Genomic DNA, 18,052 nt, shown 5'->3' with positions numbered 1-18,052 from the left:
CCATCCCCCATGGTCCCAGCTCCCCATCCCCTACAGCCCCTGGGGTCCCAGGTCCCAGACCCTCTGCCCCCCACAGTCCCCATGGTCCCAGCCTCCCTGCCCCCCATGGCCCCCTGAGTCCCAGGTCCCATCCCCCCAATGGCCCCCCCAGGGTCCCTGGCCCCAGCCCCCCCAACCCCCATGACCTCCCAGGGTCCCAGGTCCCAATCTGCCCCACCCCCCACAGCCCCCAGGGTCCCAGGTCCCAGCCCCCCCGCCCTCCACAGCCCCCCTGTGTCTCAGGTCCCAGCCTTCCCTGCTCCCTACCCTGCACCCCACAGCCCTCCCCGAGTCCCGGCTCCCAGCCCCACTTCCAGGGAGCCCCCCCCACGCACAGCTCCGGGGAGCCGGTGCGCCAGCTCTTGTCCCGCAGGGTGAAGCTGCCCAGGCTGTCGCGCTTGCTCAGCTTCTCGTCCTTGTGTTTGCTGCTCTGGTCCCGTTTGGTGACGCCGGGGCCCTTGGGCTCATGCTGGGAGAGGTGTTCCATGCTGCTGTACACCTGGAGGGGGCCCAGGGTCAGGCCGGGGGTCGCCAGCCCCACGGATCACATGTGCACCCCCCAGCCCTATGGATTGCACGCATGCCCCTGCCCCACAGATCACACGCATGACCCAGGCCCCCAGCCAACGAAGCGCGCCCCTGCAGCCAGCTCCCACCCTGCCCACAGGCAGCCGGTCCCCGGCATGACACCCCCAGGGCCCCCCGCGCCTCCAAGGGGCCAGCCCTCGCGTCACCCTGCAGGCCCCACCTTGCTGAATCGGGGGGAGCAGGAGGAGAACTGTCGGATTTCCACCGGCTCGTCCTCAGTCGTGTCGTCCTCGTCGTAGGAGTTGATGTGGTGGTACCGGTCCGAGCGGGCTGGAGGGGGAAGGGAAAGAGTGAGAAACAGCCCCCGCGCTCCGCCCCAGAGGTGGCTGCAGCTCAGCACCGGCCAAGGGGGTCCGTCAGCCTGCCGCCGGCGTGGGCCCCTGCATGCAATGAGTTTGCCGGCTCTCGGCGCAGCTCCCAACCGGCCGGGTGCCCCCCGCACAGCAGCTGCCGGCTGCCATTACCGGGCCCCCCCGGCTGCCACAGAGACGCAGCCCCGGGGCAGTTTGCCACCCCAAATCCTTCACCAGAATGGGGGGCCTGAACGCCCACCCTGCCAGAGCCTGGCGAGAACCCAGGAGTCCCAGCGGCTCCCAGTGCCTTCCACTCTAACCACTAGACGGCACTGCCTGGGATAGACCCCAGCCGCCGGAGCCCGCTGGCCCCTCGCCCGGCCGGAGGGCCGCCAGGGCGGTGCCCGTGGGGAAGGGGCGCGAGCTGGCACTTGCTGTCGAAGTAGCTGGTGTCCTCCTCCGACTCCAGGTGGGGGATGAACTCGGCTTTCTGCCGCAGCAGCCCGGCCCAGTCGAGCTCCTTGAAGAACCTGTGCTGTTTCACCTCGAAGGCACCACCTGCGGGGACCGCCCAGGGGCGTCAGGGCAGCGCCGCGCCTGGGAGGGCAGAGCCCCTCAGCCCCCCGCTGCCCTCCCCGGGCACCGCCCGGCTCGGCAGGCCACGGGTTGCCCAGGCTCCGGAGTCAGGGGGCCTTGGGGAATGGGGGAGGGGCCCACGGCGGGTGGGGGCACGTGGCAGGGGGTCAGACCAGGGCATGGACGGGGCGGCGTCTGGTGGGGGAGTCACAGGGGGGCACAGGGAAGGGGCCCACAGCCGGGGGGGGTCAGACCAGGGCATGGAGGGAGGGGCCCATGGTGTGGGGGTCACATGGGGGCACAGAGGAGAGGGGCCTGAGCAGGACGGCCGTGGGGCCGGGGCAGCTGGAGTCTCACCAGCGCCCAGGCGGACAAGTGGGTCGGTCTGCAGCAGGCAGGAGATAAGGTGCTGAGCGTCGCTGGGCAGGGCCTCCTCGCCGTCCGGCCACAGGATCTCGTCTGGGGGGTCGGATGGGGGGTCAGAGCTGGACCCCGACCCAGCCCCTTCCTGACCCTCCCCCCCAACTGTCCCCCCATACACTGACCCCCCCAGCCCCCGACCATCCCCCCATACACTGACCCCCCTTAGCCTCCCATACACTGACCCCCTGTGATGGAGTGGGGGGAGTGCATGTGTGAGTCAGGCTGGATGTCTGAGCCAGTGTGATGGGGTTCAGGGGTCCCCCTGCACTGCACCCCGTCTGCTGGCAGGAGAGACTCTCACTCAGCAGGTACAACAGAAGGTTTATTAGGCAACAGATGCCCAGTTTCCCCCAGAAGCGACAGCACAGCAGCCAGAGACAGTCCTTCCAACCCGTCCTGGGGAGAAGACCCCGAGGGTGCCCCTCTGGGGTGAAGCTTCCCCCTCCTCTCGCTGGCTCCTTCCAGCTCCTCTTTTCCCAGCTTCCTAACTGCCGCCCCCGATTCAAAACTCAGCTCAGCTCCTCCCTGCTCTTTGTTCAGGCAGAGGTGTCACCTGCCAGTTGTAGCCCCAGGGTCATCCTTAGCCACTGGGAGCTGCTGCTAGTCTCAGCCATCCAGCCTGACTCCCACATGCACCCCCCCCACTCCATCACACCCCCCCAGCCCCCGACCGTCCCCCCATGCACTGGCCCCCGGGCCCCCCCACCTACCGCTGATGACCTGCCCGAAGAGCTCCTCAGGGGTGTCTCCGAAGAAGGGGACGCAGCCAACCAGGAACTCGTACAGGACGATGCCCATAGCCCACCAGTCCACCGGCTTCCCGTAGCCCTGGCGCAGGATCACCTCGGGCGCGATGTACTCCGGCGTCCCACACACCTGCCGGGGAGCCCGTCACCCAGCCCGGCCCGGCCCAGAGCCCCCCCCGTCACCCCAGACCGGCCCGGAGCCCGGAGCCCCCCACTGACCCCCTGTCACCCAGCCCGGCCCGGCTCAGAGCCCCCACTGACCCCCCCATCACCTGGCTGGCCCAGAGCCCCCCACTGACCCCCACCACAGCCCAGAGCCCCACTGACCCCCCACCTGGCCCAGCCCAATGCCCCACTGACCCCCCCGTCACCCCAGCCCGGCCCGGAGCCCAGAGCCCCCCACTGAGCCCCCCCATCACCCAGCCGGCCCGGCCCAGAGCCCCCCACTGAGCCCCCCCCCCGTGACCCCAGCCCGGCCCGGAGCCCGGAGCCCCCCACTGACTCCCCCGTCACCCCAGCCCGGCCCGGCCCAGAGCCCCCACTGACCCCCTGTCACCCAGCCCGGCCCGGCCCAGAGCCCCACTGACCCCCCCATCACCTGGCGCCCCACTGACCCCCCACCTGGCCCGGCCCAATGCCCCACTGACCCCCCCGTCACCCCAGCCCAGCCCGGAGCCCAGAGCCCCCCACTGACCCCGTCACCTGGCCTGGCCCAGCCCAGAGCCCCCCACTGACCCCCACCACAGCCCAGAGCCCCACTGACCCCCCCATCACCCGGCGCCCCACTGACCCCCCACCTGGCCTGGCCCAATGCCCACTGACCCCCTCATCACCCCGGCCGGGCCCAGCACCTCACTGACCCCCCACCTGGCCGGGCCCAGCACCCAACTGACCCCCCAGCCCTGCCCGGTGCCCCACTGACCCCCCCCCACTGACCTCCGCCCAGCCCAGTGCCCCACAGACCCCCTCAGCCCCAGCCAGGCTCAGTGCCCCACTGAGCCCCCCCCATCAGCCCTGGCCAGTGCCCCCAGCACCCCATATATACTGAGCCCCATCAGGCCCAGCCTAGTGACCATCCCCTGCCTGGTCTCCCCAACCCCCATTGGGGCCCCCCCCAAGCTCCCCTGCAGCCCACCCCCCCCGGCTCTTGTGCCTGCCTGGCGCCCCTCCCGGCCCCCCCCCACAGCCCCACCTGCTTGTCCAGGAACTCGCGGGCGTCCTTCTCGATGTGGCCCTCGTACAGGTTGGTCGTGAGGCTCATCAGCCCCATCTTGGAGAGGCCGAAGTCGGTCAGCTTGATGTGCCCCATGGAGGTGATGAGCAGGCTGGGGGGACAGCGACAGGGAGCCCCTGAGAGCATGGGGTGGGGGGTGGGGATTCTGAGGCTCCCACGGCCTCCTGGCCCCAGATCCCAGCCCCATCCTGCAGGGAGCAGGGGGCCCCAGGTGGGGCCCAAGGGGAGGAACAAGCAGTGGAAGAAGCTGCCTCCTTTGGGGAACAGGACCGCGGAGTCCTTCCAGCCACGCCTGCGTTCTAACCATTGGGCCCCGCTCTCCTCCAGAGTTGGAAATAGAACCCAGGAGTCCTGGCCCCTGCCCCTCCCCCCCACGTGTTAGACACCCCCCCCTCCTCGCTTTGCACAGCGGGGGGGGAGAAACCAGGCCCCCTGCCCCCCCCACGTGTTAGACACCCCCCCCCCGCTTTGCACGGGGGGGGGAGAAGCCAGGCCCCCTGCCCCCCAGCCCGCTGGCTCCGTACTTGTCGGGTTTCAGGTCCCGGTGGACAATGCCATAGTTGTGCAGATACTCCAGCGCCAGCACAGTCTCGGCGAAGTACATCCGGGCCAGCTCCACGGGCAGGGCCCCGATGTTCTTCAGGAGCGTGGCGCAGTCCCCGCCTGCCGGGGGAGAGCCTGTCAGCCCCGGGGGGGCGTTCCCCGGGCACCCCGAGCTCAGGGGGCTCCCTGTTTTCAAGCCCCGGTAACACGGAGGCGCCCGGAGCCCCAACGACTTCGTGAGAGACTCGGGGGGGGGGGCGTTTTGTGCCACCGTGCGGGGGGCAGAACTCGCCGGTCTGTGTCGTGCTGCGGAAAAGTCTCTTCTGCCGGCGAGTGGCTGATGTTCTGCCTTCGGCCCCCCTAGAGGGCTGCGGGGGTAGCCCCAGCCGTGCCCTCCCCAGCGCGCCTGTCGGGCCAGGAGAGGAGCCAGGCGAGGGGCACAGGGGTCCGACAGGGCAGGGAGGGTGAGTGGAGGCAGGGGAGTGGTGGAGACGCAGGAGGGTGCAGGGACATGGCCTGGCCAGGTGGGGTTGGAAGCGTTCTACTGCCGTGTAGTCACCCCACGGACGTGCCTCAGTTTCCCAGGCCCCACACCAGTGCCCAGCCGGTGACGAGAGCCGCCCGCCCAGGCGCAACGGCTGATGTCCTCTGTGACCTGCGCCCAGGAGAGGGCCCAAGCTGGTGATGTGGGAGCAGAGGGGGAGCCCGGCAGGGAGGCTGGGACGGGGCTGTGGGGTGTGCGGCAGGCTGGGCTGGTGGGGGCCAAGGATGGGAGCTCCAGGGGCCTCTCGGGAAGATGGACGCTGGTTTCTGGGCTGAGAAGCCTGTTCCATGCCGCATCCCACCCACCGACTGCCCCGGCTGTTGGGAGCCACGTCTGCCTGCGGATGGGGGTGCAGGGCCCGGGGACGCCCCCCACGTGGGTGACACCCGGGGGGGGGGGTTGTCTGAGAGCGGGGGAGGGACCTGTGTGCCTTACGGGGGGGAGGGGTCAGCCGGGGGTCCCTCTCCCCACCCCCCACAACAACTTGCTCCCCTCTTCCTCACTCGCACCGAACAGCCGGGCGGGACTGTGGGGCGGGGGTCGGACAAATGAACCGCACAGCAGAGTTTGTAATGGCTCGGCGCAGGGTCTCCCGGGCGCAGCCTCCCGGTGACCTCGGCGCCGGGCACCTGGGCCGGGAGGGTGTGCGGCAGAGCGGGGCTCGTGCAGCCGGGCCAGGCCCAACGTCGCCCCAGGAAACGCACCGCAGTGTCGTGATGCCAAAGCACCGCCCTTGTCCTGGGAGAAGGGGCCCTTGGCGGCCACAGTGCCGACCTAGGACAACTGCCAGCTAACCTGCCTGCCAGGACACGCCACTGTGCCATGATGAGGCAATGCCACCCGCACCATTGGGACGGGACACGGCTCTGTTGTGACGGCCCTGCCCCGTCACGACACAGCCCTGCCCGTCATGACACAGCCCTGCCCCGTCATAACACAACAGCTCCCTGGCGCACCCTCTCCCTGCAGGACAGCACACCCCGCCGAGATGCAGTTTGGCCTTCTCAAGGTGCCTGCTGTGTCGTGGCTCAGTGTGGCTCCAGCTCGGCCCCATGTGGGACCCGACAGCCCCACACGGCCATTCCCAGCTCAGGGAGCCTGGAAGCCATCACCCCCCTTGCAGGCCACCCTGCCGAGCAGAACACACTACCTCACGTTACACAGACAGCCTGGCACGACACCCCCAACATGGCACACAGGGCAGGTCACAATGCACCACATGGCTCTGCAAAGGGCCACCTCACCACACAACAAGACACACAGCCAGCCAGCCAGTCGCACCACATCACAACACTACACCCTCACTCTGTGACACCACACCCGGCTCGCCCATCCCACCACATCACAACACAACACCCTCACTCTGCGACACCACACACGGCCGGCCAGTCGCACCACGTCACAACACAACACCCTCACTCTGCGACACCACACCCGGCCGGCCAGTCGCACCACGTCACAACACAACACCCTCACTCTGCGACACCACACCCGGCCGGCCAGTTGCACCACGTCACAACACAACACCCTCACTCTGCGACACCACACCCGGCTGGCCAGTCGCACCACGTCACAACACTACACCCTCACTCTGCGACACCACACACGGCCGGCCAGTCGCACCACGTCACAACACAACACCCTCACTCTGCGACACCACACCCGGCCGGCCAGTCGCACCACGTCACAACACTACACCCTCACTCTGCGACACCACACACGGCCGGCCAGTCGCACCACATCACAACACAACACCCTCACTCTGCGACACCACACACGGCTGGCCAGTCGCACCACGTCACAACACAACACCCTCACTCTGTGACACCACACACGGCCGGCCAGTCGCACCACGTCACAACACAACACCCTCACTCTGCGACACCACACACGGCTGGCCAGTCGCACCATGTCACAACACAACACCCTCACTCTGTGACACCACACACGGCCGGCCAGTCCCACCACGTTACAACACAACACCCTCACTCTGCGACACCACACACGGCCGGCCAGTCGCACCACGTCACAACACTACACCCTCACTCTGCGACACCACACACGGCCGGCCAGTCGCACCACGTCACAACACAACACCCTCACTCTGCGACACCACACCCGGCCGGCCAGTCGCACCACGTCACAACACTACACCCTCACTCTGCGACACCACACACGGCCGGCCAGTCGCACCACATCACAACACAACACCCTCACTCTGCGACACCACACACGGCTGGCCAGTCGCACCACGTCACAACACAACACCCTCACTCTGTGACACCACACCCGGCCGGCCAGTCGCACCACGTCACAACACAACACCCTCACTCTGCGACACCACACACGGCTGGCCAGTCGCACCATGTCACAACACAACACCCTCACTCTGTGACACCACACACGGCCGGCCAGTCCCACCACGTTACAACACAACACCCTCACTCTGCGACACCACACACGGCCAGCCAGTCGCACCACGTCACAACACTACACCCTCACTCTGCGACACCACACCCGGCTGGCCAGTCGCACCACGTCACAACACAACACCCTCACTCTGCGACACCACACACGGCCGGCCAGTCGCACCACGTCACAACACAACACCCTCACTCTGCGACACCACACCCGGCTTGCCCATCCCACCACGTCACAACACAACACCCTCACTCTGTGACACCACACACGGCTGGCCAGTCGCTCCATGTCACAACACAACACCCTCACTCTGTGACACCACACACGGCCGGCCAGTCCCACCACGTTACAACACAACACCCTCACTCTGTGACACCACACACGGCCAGCCAGTCGCACCACGTCACAACACAACACCCTCACTCTGTGACACCACACACGGCTGGCCAGTCGCACCACGTCACAACACAACACCCTCACTCTGCGACACCACACACGGCCGGCCAGTCGCACCACGTCACAACACAACACCCTCACTCTGCGACACCACACACGGCCAGCCAGTCGCACCACATCACAACACAACACCCTCACTCTGTGACACCACACCCGGCCGGCCAGTCGCACCACGTCACAACACAACACCCTCACTCTGCGACACCACACCCGGCCGGCCAGTCGCACCACGTCACAACACAACACCCTCACTCTGCGACACCACACACGGCCGGCCAGTCGCACCACGTCACAACACAACACCCTCACTCTGCGACACCACACACGGCCGGCCAGTCGCACCACGTCACAACACAACACCCTCACTCTGTGACATCAAACCCGGCCGGCCAGTCGCACCACGTCACAACACAACACCCTCACTCTGCGACACCACACACGGCCGGCCAGTCGCACCACGTCACAACACAACACCCTCACTCTGCGACACCACACCCGGCCGGCCAGTCGCACCACGTCACAACACTACACCCTCACTCTGCGACACCACACACGGCTGGCCAGTCGCACCACGTCACAACACAACACCCTCACTCTGCGACACCACACCCGGCTGGCCAGTCGCACCACGTCACAACACAACACCCTCACTCTGCGACACCACACACGGCTGGCCAGTCGCACCACGTCACAACACAACACCCTCACTCTGTGACACCACACACGGCCGGCCAGTCGCACCACGTCACAACACAACACCCTCACTCTGCGACACCACACCCGGCCGGCCAGTCGCACCACGTCACAACACAACACCCTCACTCTGTGACACCACACACGGCCGGCCAGTCGCACCACGTCACAACACTACACCCTCACTCTGTGACACCACACACGGCCGGCCAGTCGCACCACGTCACAACACAACACCCTCACTCTGCGACACCACACCCGGCCGGCCAGTCGCACCACGTCACAACACAACACCCTCACTCTGTGACACCACACCCGGCCGGCCAGTCGCACCACGTCACAACACAACACCCTCACTCTGTGACACCACACCCGGCCGGCCAGTCGCACCACATCACAACACAACACCCTCACTCTGCGACACCACACCCGGCTCGCCCGTCCCACCACCATGCTGGATGGCAGAAGAGCCAGTTTCAGGGCTGCTGGGGCTGTCCCCGCCCCCCGCCTCGGTCACGCCCCCCCAGCCCCCTGCGCCCACCTACCTTCCACGTACTCCATGACCATGCAGAGGTGGCGCTTGGTCTCGAAGGAGCAGAACATGCTGACCACGAAGGGGTTCTCGGCGAAGGTGAGGATGTCGCGCTCCACGAAGGCCTGTTGGATCTGGTTCCGCAGGATCAGGTTCTGCTTGTTGATTCTCTTCATGGCAAAGCGCTGCCGGGTCTCCTTGTGTCGCACCAAGTACACGGCCCTGAAACACGGGAGGGCTCAGCCCCGGCCCGGCCACGGGCCCAGGGACCCAGGAGTCCTGGGGGCAGCCCGCGCCCCCTGCCTAACCACCTCCTCCCATGGCTGGAGCGGGAACCCAGGAGTCCTGTGGCTAGGCCGCGCCCCCTAAGTCTAACCAACCCCCATGGCTGGAGCGGGGACCCAGGAGTCCTGGGGCTAGGCCGCGCCCCCTAAGTCTAACCAACCCCCATGGCTGGAGTGGGGACCCAGGAGTCCTGGGGCTAGGCCACGCCCCCTAAGTCTAACCAACCCCCATGGCTGGAGTGGGGACCGGGAATCCTGGGGCTAGGCCACACCCCCCTAAGTCTAACCAACCCCCATGGCTGGAGTGGGGACCGGGAATCCTGGGGCTAGGCCACACCCCCCTAAGTCTAACCAACCCCCATGGCTGGAGTGGGGACCAGGAATCCTGTGGCTAGGCCACACCCCCTAAGTCTAACCAACCCCCATGGCTGGAGTGGGGACCGGGAATCCTGGGGCTAGGCCACACCCCCCTAAGTCTAACCAACCCCCATGGCTGGAGTGGGGACCGGGAATCCTGGGGCTAGGCCACACACCCCTAAGTCTAACCAACCCCCATGGCTGGAGTGGGGACCAGGAATCCTGTGGCTAGGCCGCGCCCCCTAAGTCTAACCAACCCCCATGGCTGGAGTGGGGAACAGGAATCCTGTGGCTAGGCTGCGCCCCCTAAGTCTAACCAACCCCCATGGCTGGAGCGGGGACCGGGAATCCTGTGGCTAGGCCGCGCCCCCTAAGTCTAACCAACCCCCATGGCTGGAGTGGGGAACAGGAATCCTGTGGCTAGGCCACACCCCCTAAGTCTAACCACCTCCCCATGGCTGGAGTGGGGACCAGGAATCGTGGGGCTAGGCCGCGCCCCCTAAGTCTAACCAACCCCCATGGCTGGAGCGGGGACCGGGAATCCTGTGGCTAGGCCACACCCCCTAAGTCTAACCAACCCCCATGGCTGGAGTGGGGACCAGGAATCGTGGGGCTAGGCCGCGCCCCCTAAGTCTAACCAACCCCCATGGCTGGAGCGGGGACCGGGAATCCTGTGGCTAGGCCGCGCCCCCTAAGTCTAACCAATCCCCCTATGGCTGGAGCGGGGACCCAGCCTAACACCCAGTTCCCCTCCCCCATCTCTAACCAGTCCGCTTCACTGCCACCTCCTAACTGGGACAGAATCAGAGCCCAGGGCTCTCTCTTATCTCCTCGCCCCATGGCTCTGTGCGGCTGGGGCAGGCCTGGGGGTGCTGATCCCTTCCAGGGAGCAGTGGGGCTGTGAGGGGAGGAGCCAGATCGCTCATGTCCCTCCCCCACTCTCTCACCCATAGGCCCCATTGCTAATGAGTTTGATGGTTTCAAAGTCCCCTTCTCCGGGCGGCTTCTTGTGTTTCAGGGCAGTTCCCCGGCCCTAGAATGAATCACACATACCACTGAGGGTGGGGCTGGGGAAAGAGGAGTCCCCCCACATCAGCCCTTGCACCCCAACAGTGCCCAACGCCACTGCTCTAACCACTAGACATCACTCCCCCCCTGAGTAGGAGGTGCCTGGCACTCCCAGGCTGGGCTACTGCCAGCCAGGGCAGTGGCAGCTGGAGGCCTGGGGGTTGTGCTTGTGTATGTAGCTGTGGGGTGTTCCTGGTGGAGTGGGTCTAGATGTCTGGTGTTGTGTGTCTCCGGGTGTGTCTCTGTGCTGTGCGTGTTATCTCCCAGGTTGTGTCCCTCTGGGGGGTGTCATGGGGGCAGAGGCTCGGTGGGGAGTGTGGTGGTTGAGATGTTGTGTGTCTCCAAGGGGAGTGTGTGTCTGGGTGGGTTGTGTTAGTTCTGGGGTTGTGTGTGTCTCTGCGTGGGAGGAGGTCATTTCCCAGGCTCGGTTCTCCCACGATGCAGGTCTGTCAGTAGCAGTTGTGTTGTTTTTCTCTGGCGTTGTGCTCTGTGCGTCTGTGGGGAGAGCGGTTCTGGGCCTGGGGGCCTCAGCGGGGGGTTGGCTGGGGGTTGCTCCTCTGGAGCTGCGTGTGTGTGTCCAGGATGGGTTGGGTCTCTCTCCGTGTGTGTGACTGGCAGGGCAGGCTGCTCGGAGGGCAACTGGGCCGGACGGCCTTGTTCTGAGTTAGATAAGAGGGACTGTGACGGGGATGTGTGCGTGTCTCTTGGGCGAGTTGTGTGTGTTGCTTGTATGTGTGTGTATTGAGTTGTGTGTGTTGTTTCGGGGATTGCCGCTCTGTGTGTGCTGAGTTGTGTGTTGCTTGTGGGTGTGTAATGAGTTGTGTGTGTTGCTGTGTGTGTATAATGAATTGTGTGTGTTGTTTCTGGAGTTCCCTCTCTGTGGGTGCTAAGTTGTGTGTGTGGCTTGTGTGTGTGTAATGAGTTGTTGTGATGGAGTGGGGGGAGTGCATGTGTGAGTCAGGCTGGATGTCTGAGGCAAGCAGCAGCTCCCAGTGGCTAAGGATGACCCTGGGGCTACAACTGGCAGGTGACACCTCTGCCTGAACAAAGAGCAGGGAGGAGCTGAGCTGGGTTTTTGAATCGGGGGCGGCAGTTAGAGGCTAGGAAAAGGGAGAGCTGGAAGGCAGCCAGCCTGAGGAGGGGGAAAGCTACACCCCAGAGGGGCCCCCCTCGGGGTCTTCTCCCCAGGACAGGTTGGAAGGACTGTCTCTGGCTGCTATGCTGTTGCTTCTGTGAGAAACTGGACATCTGTTGCCTAATAAACCTGCTGTTGTACCTGCTGAGTGAGAGTCACTCCTGCCAGCGGACGGGGTGCAGTGCAGGGGGACCCCTGAACCCCATCACACTGGTGTCAGAAGTGGGATGCACTGCACCCACGGATGAGCTCCCAGCAGTGGCTGACTGAGCACCAGAGAAGGAAGGAGTCTCACAAGAGCCAGAAGGGAAACAGAGCCATTCCTGCAGCTGCTGCTGGTGAGTGGATACCCCGGGAGATAGCGGGGAGATGGATTATACCCGACTCCTGAAGGCAGAGCTAGCGGGGCTGTGCAGAGAGAGGGGCCTGACCGTGGGGAAGGCGACCAAGGCCCAGCTGATTGCACAGCTGGAAGAGAATAACCAATCCGGGGGGGCAGAGCCTGTCCCAGCAGAAAGTGGCCGGTCAGCCTCGGGAAGCGTTTCAGATTCTCCGACAGGAGCAGGGGCTCGACCCCGTCAGACAGACGCAGTGCCCGCCAGGTCGCGCTCAGCTAGCGGTGGTCCATCGTGGGCAGAGTCCCCCGCCGCAGAGCTGCAACGGCTGGAACTCGAGGTGAAATTAAAGGAACTGGAGCACCAGGAACGGGAAAGAGAGCATGAGCGCCAGGAACGGGAAAGAGAGCGTGAGCGTGAGCTCCAGGAACAGGAAAGAGAGTGTGAGCACCAGGAACGGGAAAGACAGCGTGAGCGCCAGGAACGGGAAAAAGAGCGTGAGCACGAGCGCCAGCTACAAGAGAGACAGCGGGAGGAGAGAGAGCGAGAGCAGGAGCATGAGCGGGCCATGGCAGAGGCGAGACGCCAAGAGGCCCCAGCTGCGGTAAGCGGGGAGAGGGCCAGACGGCTCGGGGTGGCCAGTCACTTGGAGACGCGTGTGCTGGCCCAGTGCAGGACCCAGGGGACATGGACGAGTTCCTTACCGCCTTTGAGCGAGCCTGTGAGTTGCATGAGGTTCCCCCAGATGAGTGGCTCCGGCACCTCACCCCCTTGCTGGGCCAGAAGGCCGCAGCGGTGCTCAGCCAGCTGGTGGGGCTGCAGCCTGGGGACCATGAACGGTTCAAACAGGCCCTGCTGCATAAGTTCGGGCTGACTCCAGAGATGTACAAGAAAAAGTTCCAGGAGGCGCAGAAGAGGCCAGAGGAAACCCACGTAGATACAACCGCCCGCCTGAAGCAATACTACCAGAAGTGGGCGTTCGGAATGGGAGTCCAGTCCGTAGAGGACCTGATCGAGCTGGCGGTCGTGGAGCGATTCTACGAGATGTGCGCACCTGACCTGAGGGTGTGGCTCATGGACGGGAAGCCAGGGGACTCACATGATGCAGGGAAACTGGCAGATAACTTCACAAACAGCCGGGCCAGGTTTGAAAGTGAGCCCCACAAAGAGAGGGAGTCTCGGAGAGAGAGGGAGTCCCGGAGGGAGAGGGAGTCCTGGAGAAACCGAGAATCTCAGAGAGACCGGTCCCTAACTGTACGACAGAGGGGACCACCTCTTGGGCAAGCCCAGGAAAGAGGGGCCAGCCACCCACCCCCCAGAGAGCCAAACAGAGCCCGGCCAGAGCAGCCGGCCAGAGGGACACAACAAAACCCAGGCTGTTATCGCTGAGGGCGAAAGGGGCATAGAGCAGCCCAGTGCCCCAGGCTCCCAGACAGGTTGAGCAGGCCGGGGGGTCATGGAGTCAACTGGGTGGGGTCCCAGAAGCCAAAGGGGCTGGCGGCCAAGGCGGGTGGTGCTAACAATGGGCACTCGGATTGGGCCAAGTCCGCCCCACAGACCAGCTCCTCAGGGGGACCAAATGCTCAGAGGCCAGTTTACAGAGTGGGGGCGGCGCTACCTCTGTGGAGCGAGTGTCTCAAACACCTCGAGGTAGACGGGGAAAAGGTCACGGGGTTCTGGGACACAGGCGCTGACGTGACGCTGGCCCGAACCGGGGTGGTGGCACCGGGCTGCATAATACCCGATTCCCACCTGACGATAACAGGAATTGATGGGACCCCTTTCAAGGTGCCCATGGCGAGGGTGCACCTGAAATGGGGGAAGAAGGAAGGCCCCAAGGAAGTGGGCGTGCACAGCCATTTGCCGGCGAATGTACTGATGGGGGCTGACCTGGAGAACTGGCAAGGTGAACGCCCTCGTGCCCTGGTCCTGACCCGTAGCCAAAGAAAACGAGGGGTGCGCTCCCCAGATTCAGGGGTACAGGCCCAGCCAAAGTCACAGGAGCCACAGGGGCCAACCCTGAGAAAAAGGGGGCCCCCAAAAACCAGGTCTCACAGGCCAGGGGTGCTGGAGCCAGGCAGGGATGGGAAAGTAGCATCCGCTCCTGCCCGAGCGGAAGAATTCCAGGCAGAGCAGCAGAGAGACCCCTCCTTGCAGAAGCTGAGGGAACTGGCCAGTCTCAGCCCAGCTCCACAGCTGGGGAAGGGCTGCAGGGAAAGATTCCTGTGGGAAAAGGAATTCCTGTACCGGGAATGGGCTCCCAGACGCAAAGCGGAGCCATGGAAGGTCCAGAGGCAACTGGTGGTTCCCCAAAAGTACCGGCGCAGGCTGCTGTACCTAGCCCATGATGTCCCGCTCACAGGACACCAGGGGATCCACCGCACCAGGAGAAGGTTGTTACAGAACTTTTTCTGGCCAGGGATCTTTGCAGCTGTCCGCCTGTATTGCCTGTCCTGCGATCCCTGCCAGAGGGTGGGGAAGAGCCGGGACAAGGGGAAAGCTGCCCTGAGGCCACTGCCCATCATAGAGGAGCCTTTCCAAAAAGTGGCTATAGACATAGTGGGCCCCTTCAGCAAGGCAACGCGTTCGGGGAAGAAGTATATTTTGGTGGTGGTAAATTTTGCCACGCAATACCCAGAAGCAGTGGCCTTGACCTCTGTCGACGCTGACACCGTGGCAGATGCACTGCTGTCCATTTTCAGCAGAGTGGGGTTCCCCAAGGAGGTCCTCACAGATCAGGGGTCCAACTTCATGTCGGCCCTACTGCAAAGCTTGTGGAACAAGTGTGGGGTCCAGCACACCTGGGCCACAGCCTACCACCCGCAGACCAATGGGCTGGTGGAGAGGTTCAATGGAACTCTGAAGCAGATGCTGAGAACCTTCATAAATCAATACCCCCATGACTGGGACAAGTACTTACCCCACCTGCTGTTTGCATACAGGGAGGTGCCCCAGGAATCCATGGGGTTCTCCCCGTTTGAGCTGCTGTATGAAAGGAGGGTACGGGGACCCTTGGACTTGCTCAAAGAAGAGTGGGAGGGGACGGCCTCTCCTAAAGGGGAGTCAGTGGTACAGTATGTACTGGCCTTCCGGGAAAAACTCACCGAGCTCATGGGCCTGGCCAGGGAGAACCTCTCCATGGCCCAAAGGAAGCAAAAGGTCTGGTATAACCGTAACGCCAGGGCCCGAGCCTATGCCACCGGGGATCAAGTGATGGTCTTTATACCTGTGCAGCGGAACAAGCTGCAAGCGGCCTGGGATGGGCCCTTCAAGGTTGTCAAACAGCTAAATAACGTAAATTATGTGGTAAAACTGTCGAACCGGGCCCACAGCCACCGGGTCTATCATGTGAACATGATAAAACCTTACTGGGACAGACAGAACTTGGTGCTGGCCGTGTGCAGACACTGGGAGGGGCAGGGGGATGATCCCTTGGTGGATTTACTCACAAGGACTGGAGCCGGCTCCTTGCTGGAGTCTATTTCCCTCTCAGACCAGCTGACCCCTGCCCAGCAGACGGAGATCAAGGAGGTGCTGCATTCGCATCAACAGCTGTTCTCGAACAGACCCAGACGCACTGACCTGGCTGTCCACCGAATAGAGACAGGCACCCACGCCCCTATCAAGTGTGTGCCATTCAGAGCCACAGGGAGGACGGCTCAGAACATAGAGCGGGAGGTTGAAGACATGCTGGCTCTGGGGGTGATCCAACCCTCCTCCAGCCCCTGGGCCTCTCCCGTGGTGTTAGTCCCTAAAAAAGATGGGTCTGTTCGGTTTTGTGTGGACTATCGCAAGCTTAACGCCATCACTGTCTCGGACGCCTACCCCATGCCCAGGCCTGATGACCTTTTAGACAAGCTGGGGGGAGCCCGTTACCTCACCACCATAAACCTCACCAAGGGGTACTGGCAAGTGCCATTAGACCAAGATGCCCGGCTAAAGTCGGCTTTCATCACTCGTGTGGGGCTCTACGAGTTCCTGGTCCTGCCCTTTGGCCTCAAGGGGGCACCCGCTACCTTCCAGCGTCTGGTGGACCAGCTACTGAAAGGGATGGAGAGCTTTGCCCTGGCTTACATGGACAACATTTGCATCTTCAGCCAGACGTGGGAGGACCATGTGTCCCAACTCAAGCAGGTGCTGGACCAACTCCAGAAGGCCGGTCTGACTATCAAGGCAGGGAAGTGCAAGGTGGGAATGGCTGAGGTGACCTACCTGGGCCACAAGGTGGGCAGCGGCTGCTTAAAGCCAGAGCCAGCTAAAGTGAAGGCTGTCAGAGATTGGCCAACACCCCAGACTAAGAAGCAGGTCCAGGCCTTCATTGGGATGGCGGGGTACTACCGGAGGTTTGTGCCCCACTTTAGCTCCATCGCAGCCCCCCTCACGGAGCTGTGTAAAAAGGAAAAGCCTAACAAGGTGGTCTGGACTGAGCAGTGCCAAGAGGCCCTCTGCGCGCTGAAGGAGGCTCTGGTCAGGGCCCCAGTGCTGGCAAATCCAAACTTCAACAAGCCCTTCCTGGTGTTCACCAATGCCTCAGACGTGGGGCTGGGGGTGGTGCTAATGCAAGTGAATGACAAAGGGGAGAAACACCCCATCGTGTACCTGAGTAAGAAGCTGCTGCCCCGGGAGCAGAACTACGCAGCCATAAAAAAGAAATGTCTGGCCATGGTGTGGGCACCGGGGAAGCTGCAGCCGTACCTGTTTGGACGGCGTTTCACCGTGTACACCAATCACTCACCCCTGACCTGGCTGCATCACATGAAAGGGGCCAACGCCAAGCTCCTGTGGTGGAGTCTGCTCCTGCAGGACTACGACATGGAGGTGGTCCACGTGAAGGGGAACAACAACACCATAGCCGATGCCCTGTCACGCAGGGAGGGCCCCGAACTTCCCCAGGTCACTGGCTAAGTGACCCCGCTCAGTTCGGTCTGGAATGGGGGAGAGATGTGATGGAGTGGGGGAAGTGCATGTGTGAGTCAGGCTGGATGTCTAAGGCAAGCAGCAGCTCCCAGTGGCTAAGAATGACCCTGGGGCTACAACTGGCAGGTAACACCTCTGCCTGAACAAAGAGCAGGGAGGAGCTAAGAGGGGTTTTTTAAATCGGGGGTGGCAGTTAGAGGCTAGGAAAAGGGAGAGCTGAAAGGCAGCCAGCCTGAGGAGGGGGAAGCTACACCCCAGAGGGGCACCCCTCGGGGTCTTCTCCCCAGGACAGGTTGGAAGGACTGTCTCTGACTGCTATGCTGTTGCTTCTGTAAAAAACTGAACATCTGTTGCCTAATAAACCTGCTGTTGTACCTGCTAAGTGAGAGTCTCTCCTGCCAGCGGACGGGGTGCAGTGCAGGGGGACCCCTGAACCCCATCACAGTTGTGTGTGTTGTTTCTGGGGTTGCCGCTCTGTGTGTGCTGAGTTGTGTGTGTTGCTTGTGGGGTTGCCTCTCTGAATGTGCTGAGTTGTGTGTGTTGCTTGTGTGTGCGTCATGAATCGTGTGTGTTGTTTCTGGGGTTGCCGCTCTGCGTGTGCTGAGTTGTGTGTTGCTTGCGGGGGTGTGTGATAAGTTATGTGCGTTGGTTCTGGGGTCGTGTCCCTCTTGGTGTGTGTGATTGTGTTGCACGCCATGTTTCTCTAGGCATCAGTGGCCGGGTGCTGTGTGACTGTCTGGGCGTGCGGTTGTGGGGCCTCGGTTGTGCGTCTGGGAGCAGAACACATTTGTGCATTAACACAATGCCCAGGTGGGATGCAGGGACCTGCCCAACCCGCGGCTGTGCTGCCGCCTGGCAGGACTGTGCC

The 18,052-nt window shown here is 63.5% G+C and overlaps 1 protein-coding gene across 1 annotated transcript in view; it reads right to left on the bottom strand.

Moving 5' to 3' along the window:
• MAST1 (microtubule associated serine/threonine kinase 1) overlaps window positions 1-18,052 on the bottom strand; it is a 41,044-nt gene that overhangs the window by 6,020 nt on the left and 16,972 nt on the right. Inside the window, exons 12-20 of the mRNA XM_074980388.1 lie at window positions 10,677-10,762; window positions 9,102-9,310; window positions 4,424-4,562; window positions 3,858-3,990; window positions 2,630-2,795; window positions 1,854-1,955; window positions 1,356-1,478; window positions 788-897; window positions 375-538 (exon numbers count right to left, since the gene is read on the bottom strand). Of these exons, the coding sequence (XP_074836489.1) occupies window positions 375-538; window positions 788-897; window positions 1,356-1,478; window positions 1,854-1,955; window positions 2,630-2,795; window positions 3,858-3,990; window positions 4,424-4,562; window positions 9,102-9,310; window positions 10,677-10,762 (1,232 nt within the window). The remainder of the gene's footprint in view (window positions 1-374; window positions 539-787; window positions 898-1,355; window positions 1,479-1,853; window positions 1,956-2,629; window positions 2,796-3,857; window positions 3,991-4,423; window positions 4,563-9,101; window positions 9,311-10,676; window positions 10,763-18,052) is intronic.

This window comes from Carettochelys insculpta, chromosome 29 (genome assembly GCF_033958435.1).
Source record: "Carettochelys insculpta isolate YL-2023 chromosome 29, ASM3395843v1, whole genome shotgun sequence".
Taxonomy (NCBI): Eukaryota; Metazoa; Chordata; order Testudines; family Carettochelyidae; genus Carettochelys; species Carettochelys insculpta.
This window is presented reverse-complemented; position numbering and strand designations above follow the sequence as displayed.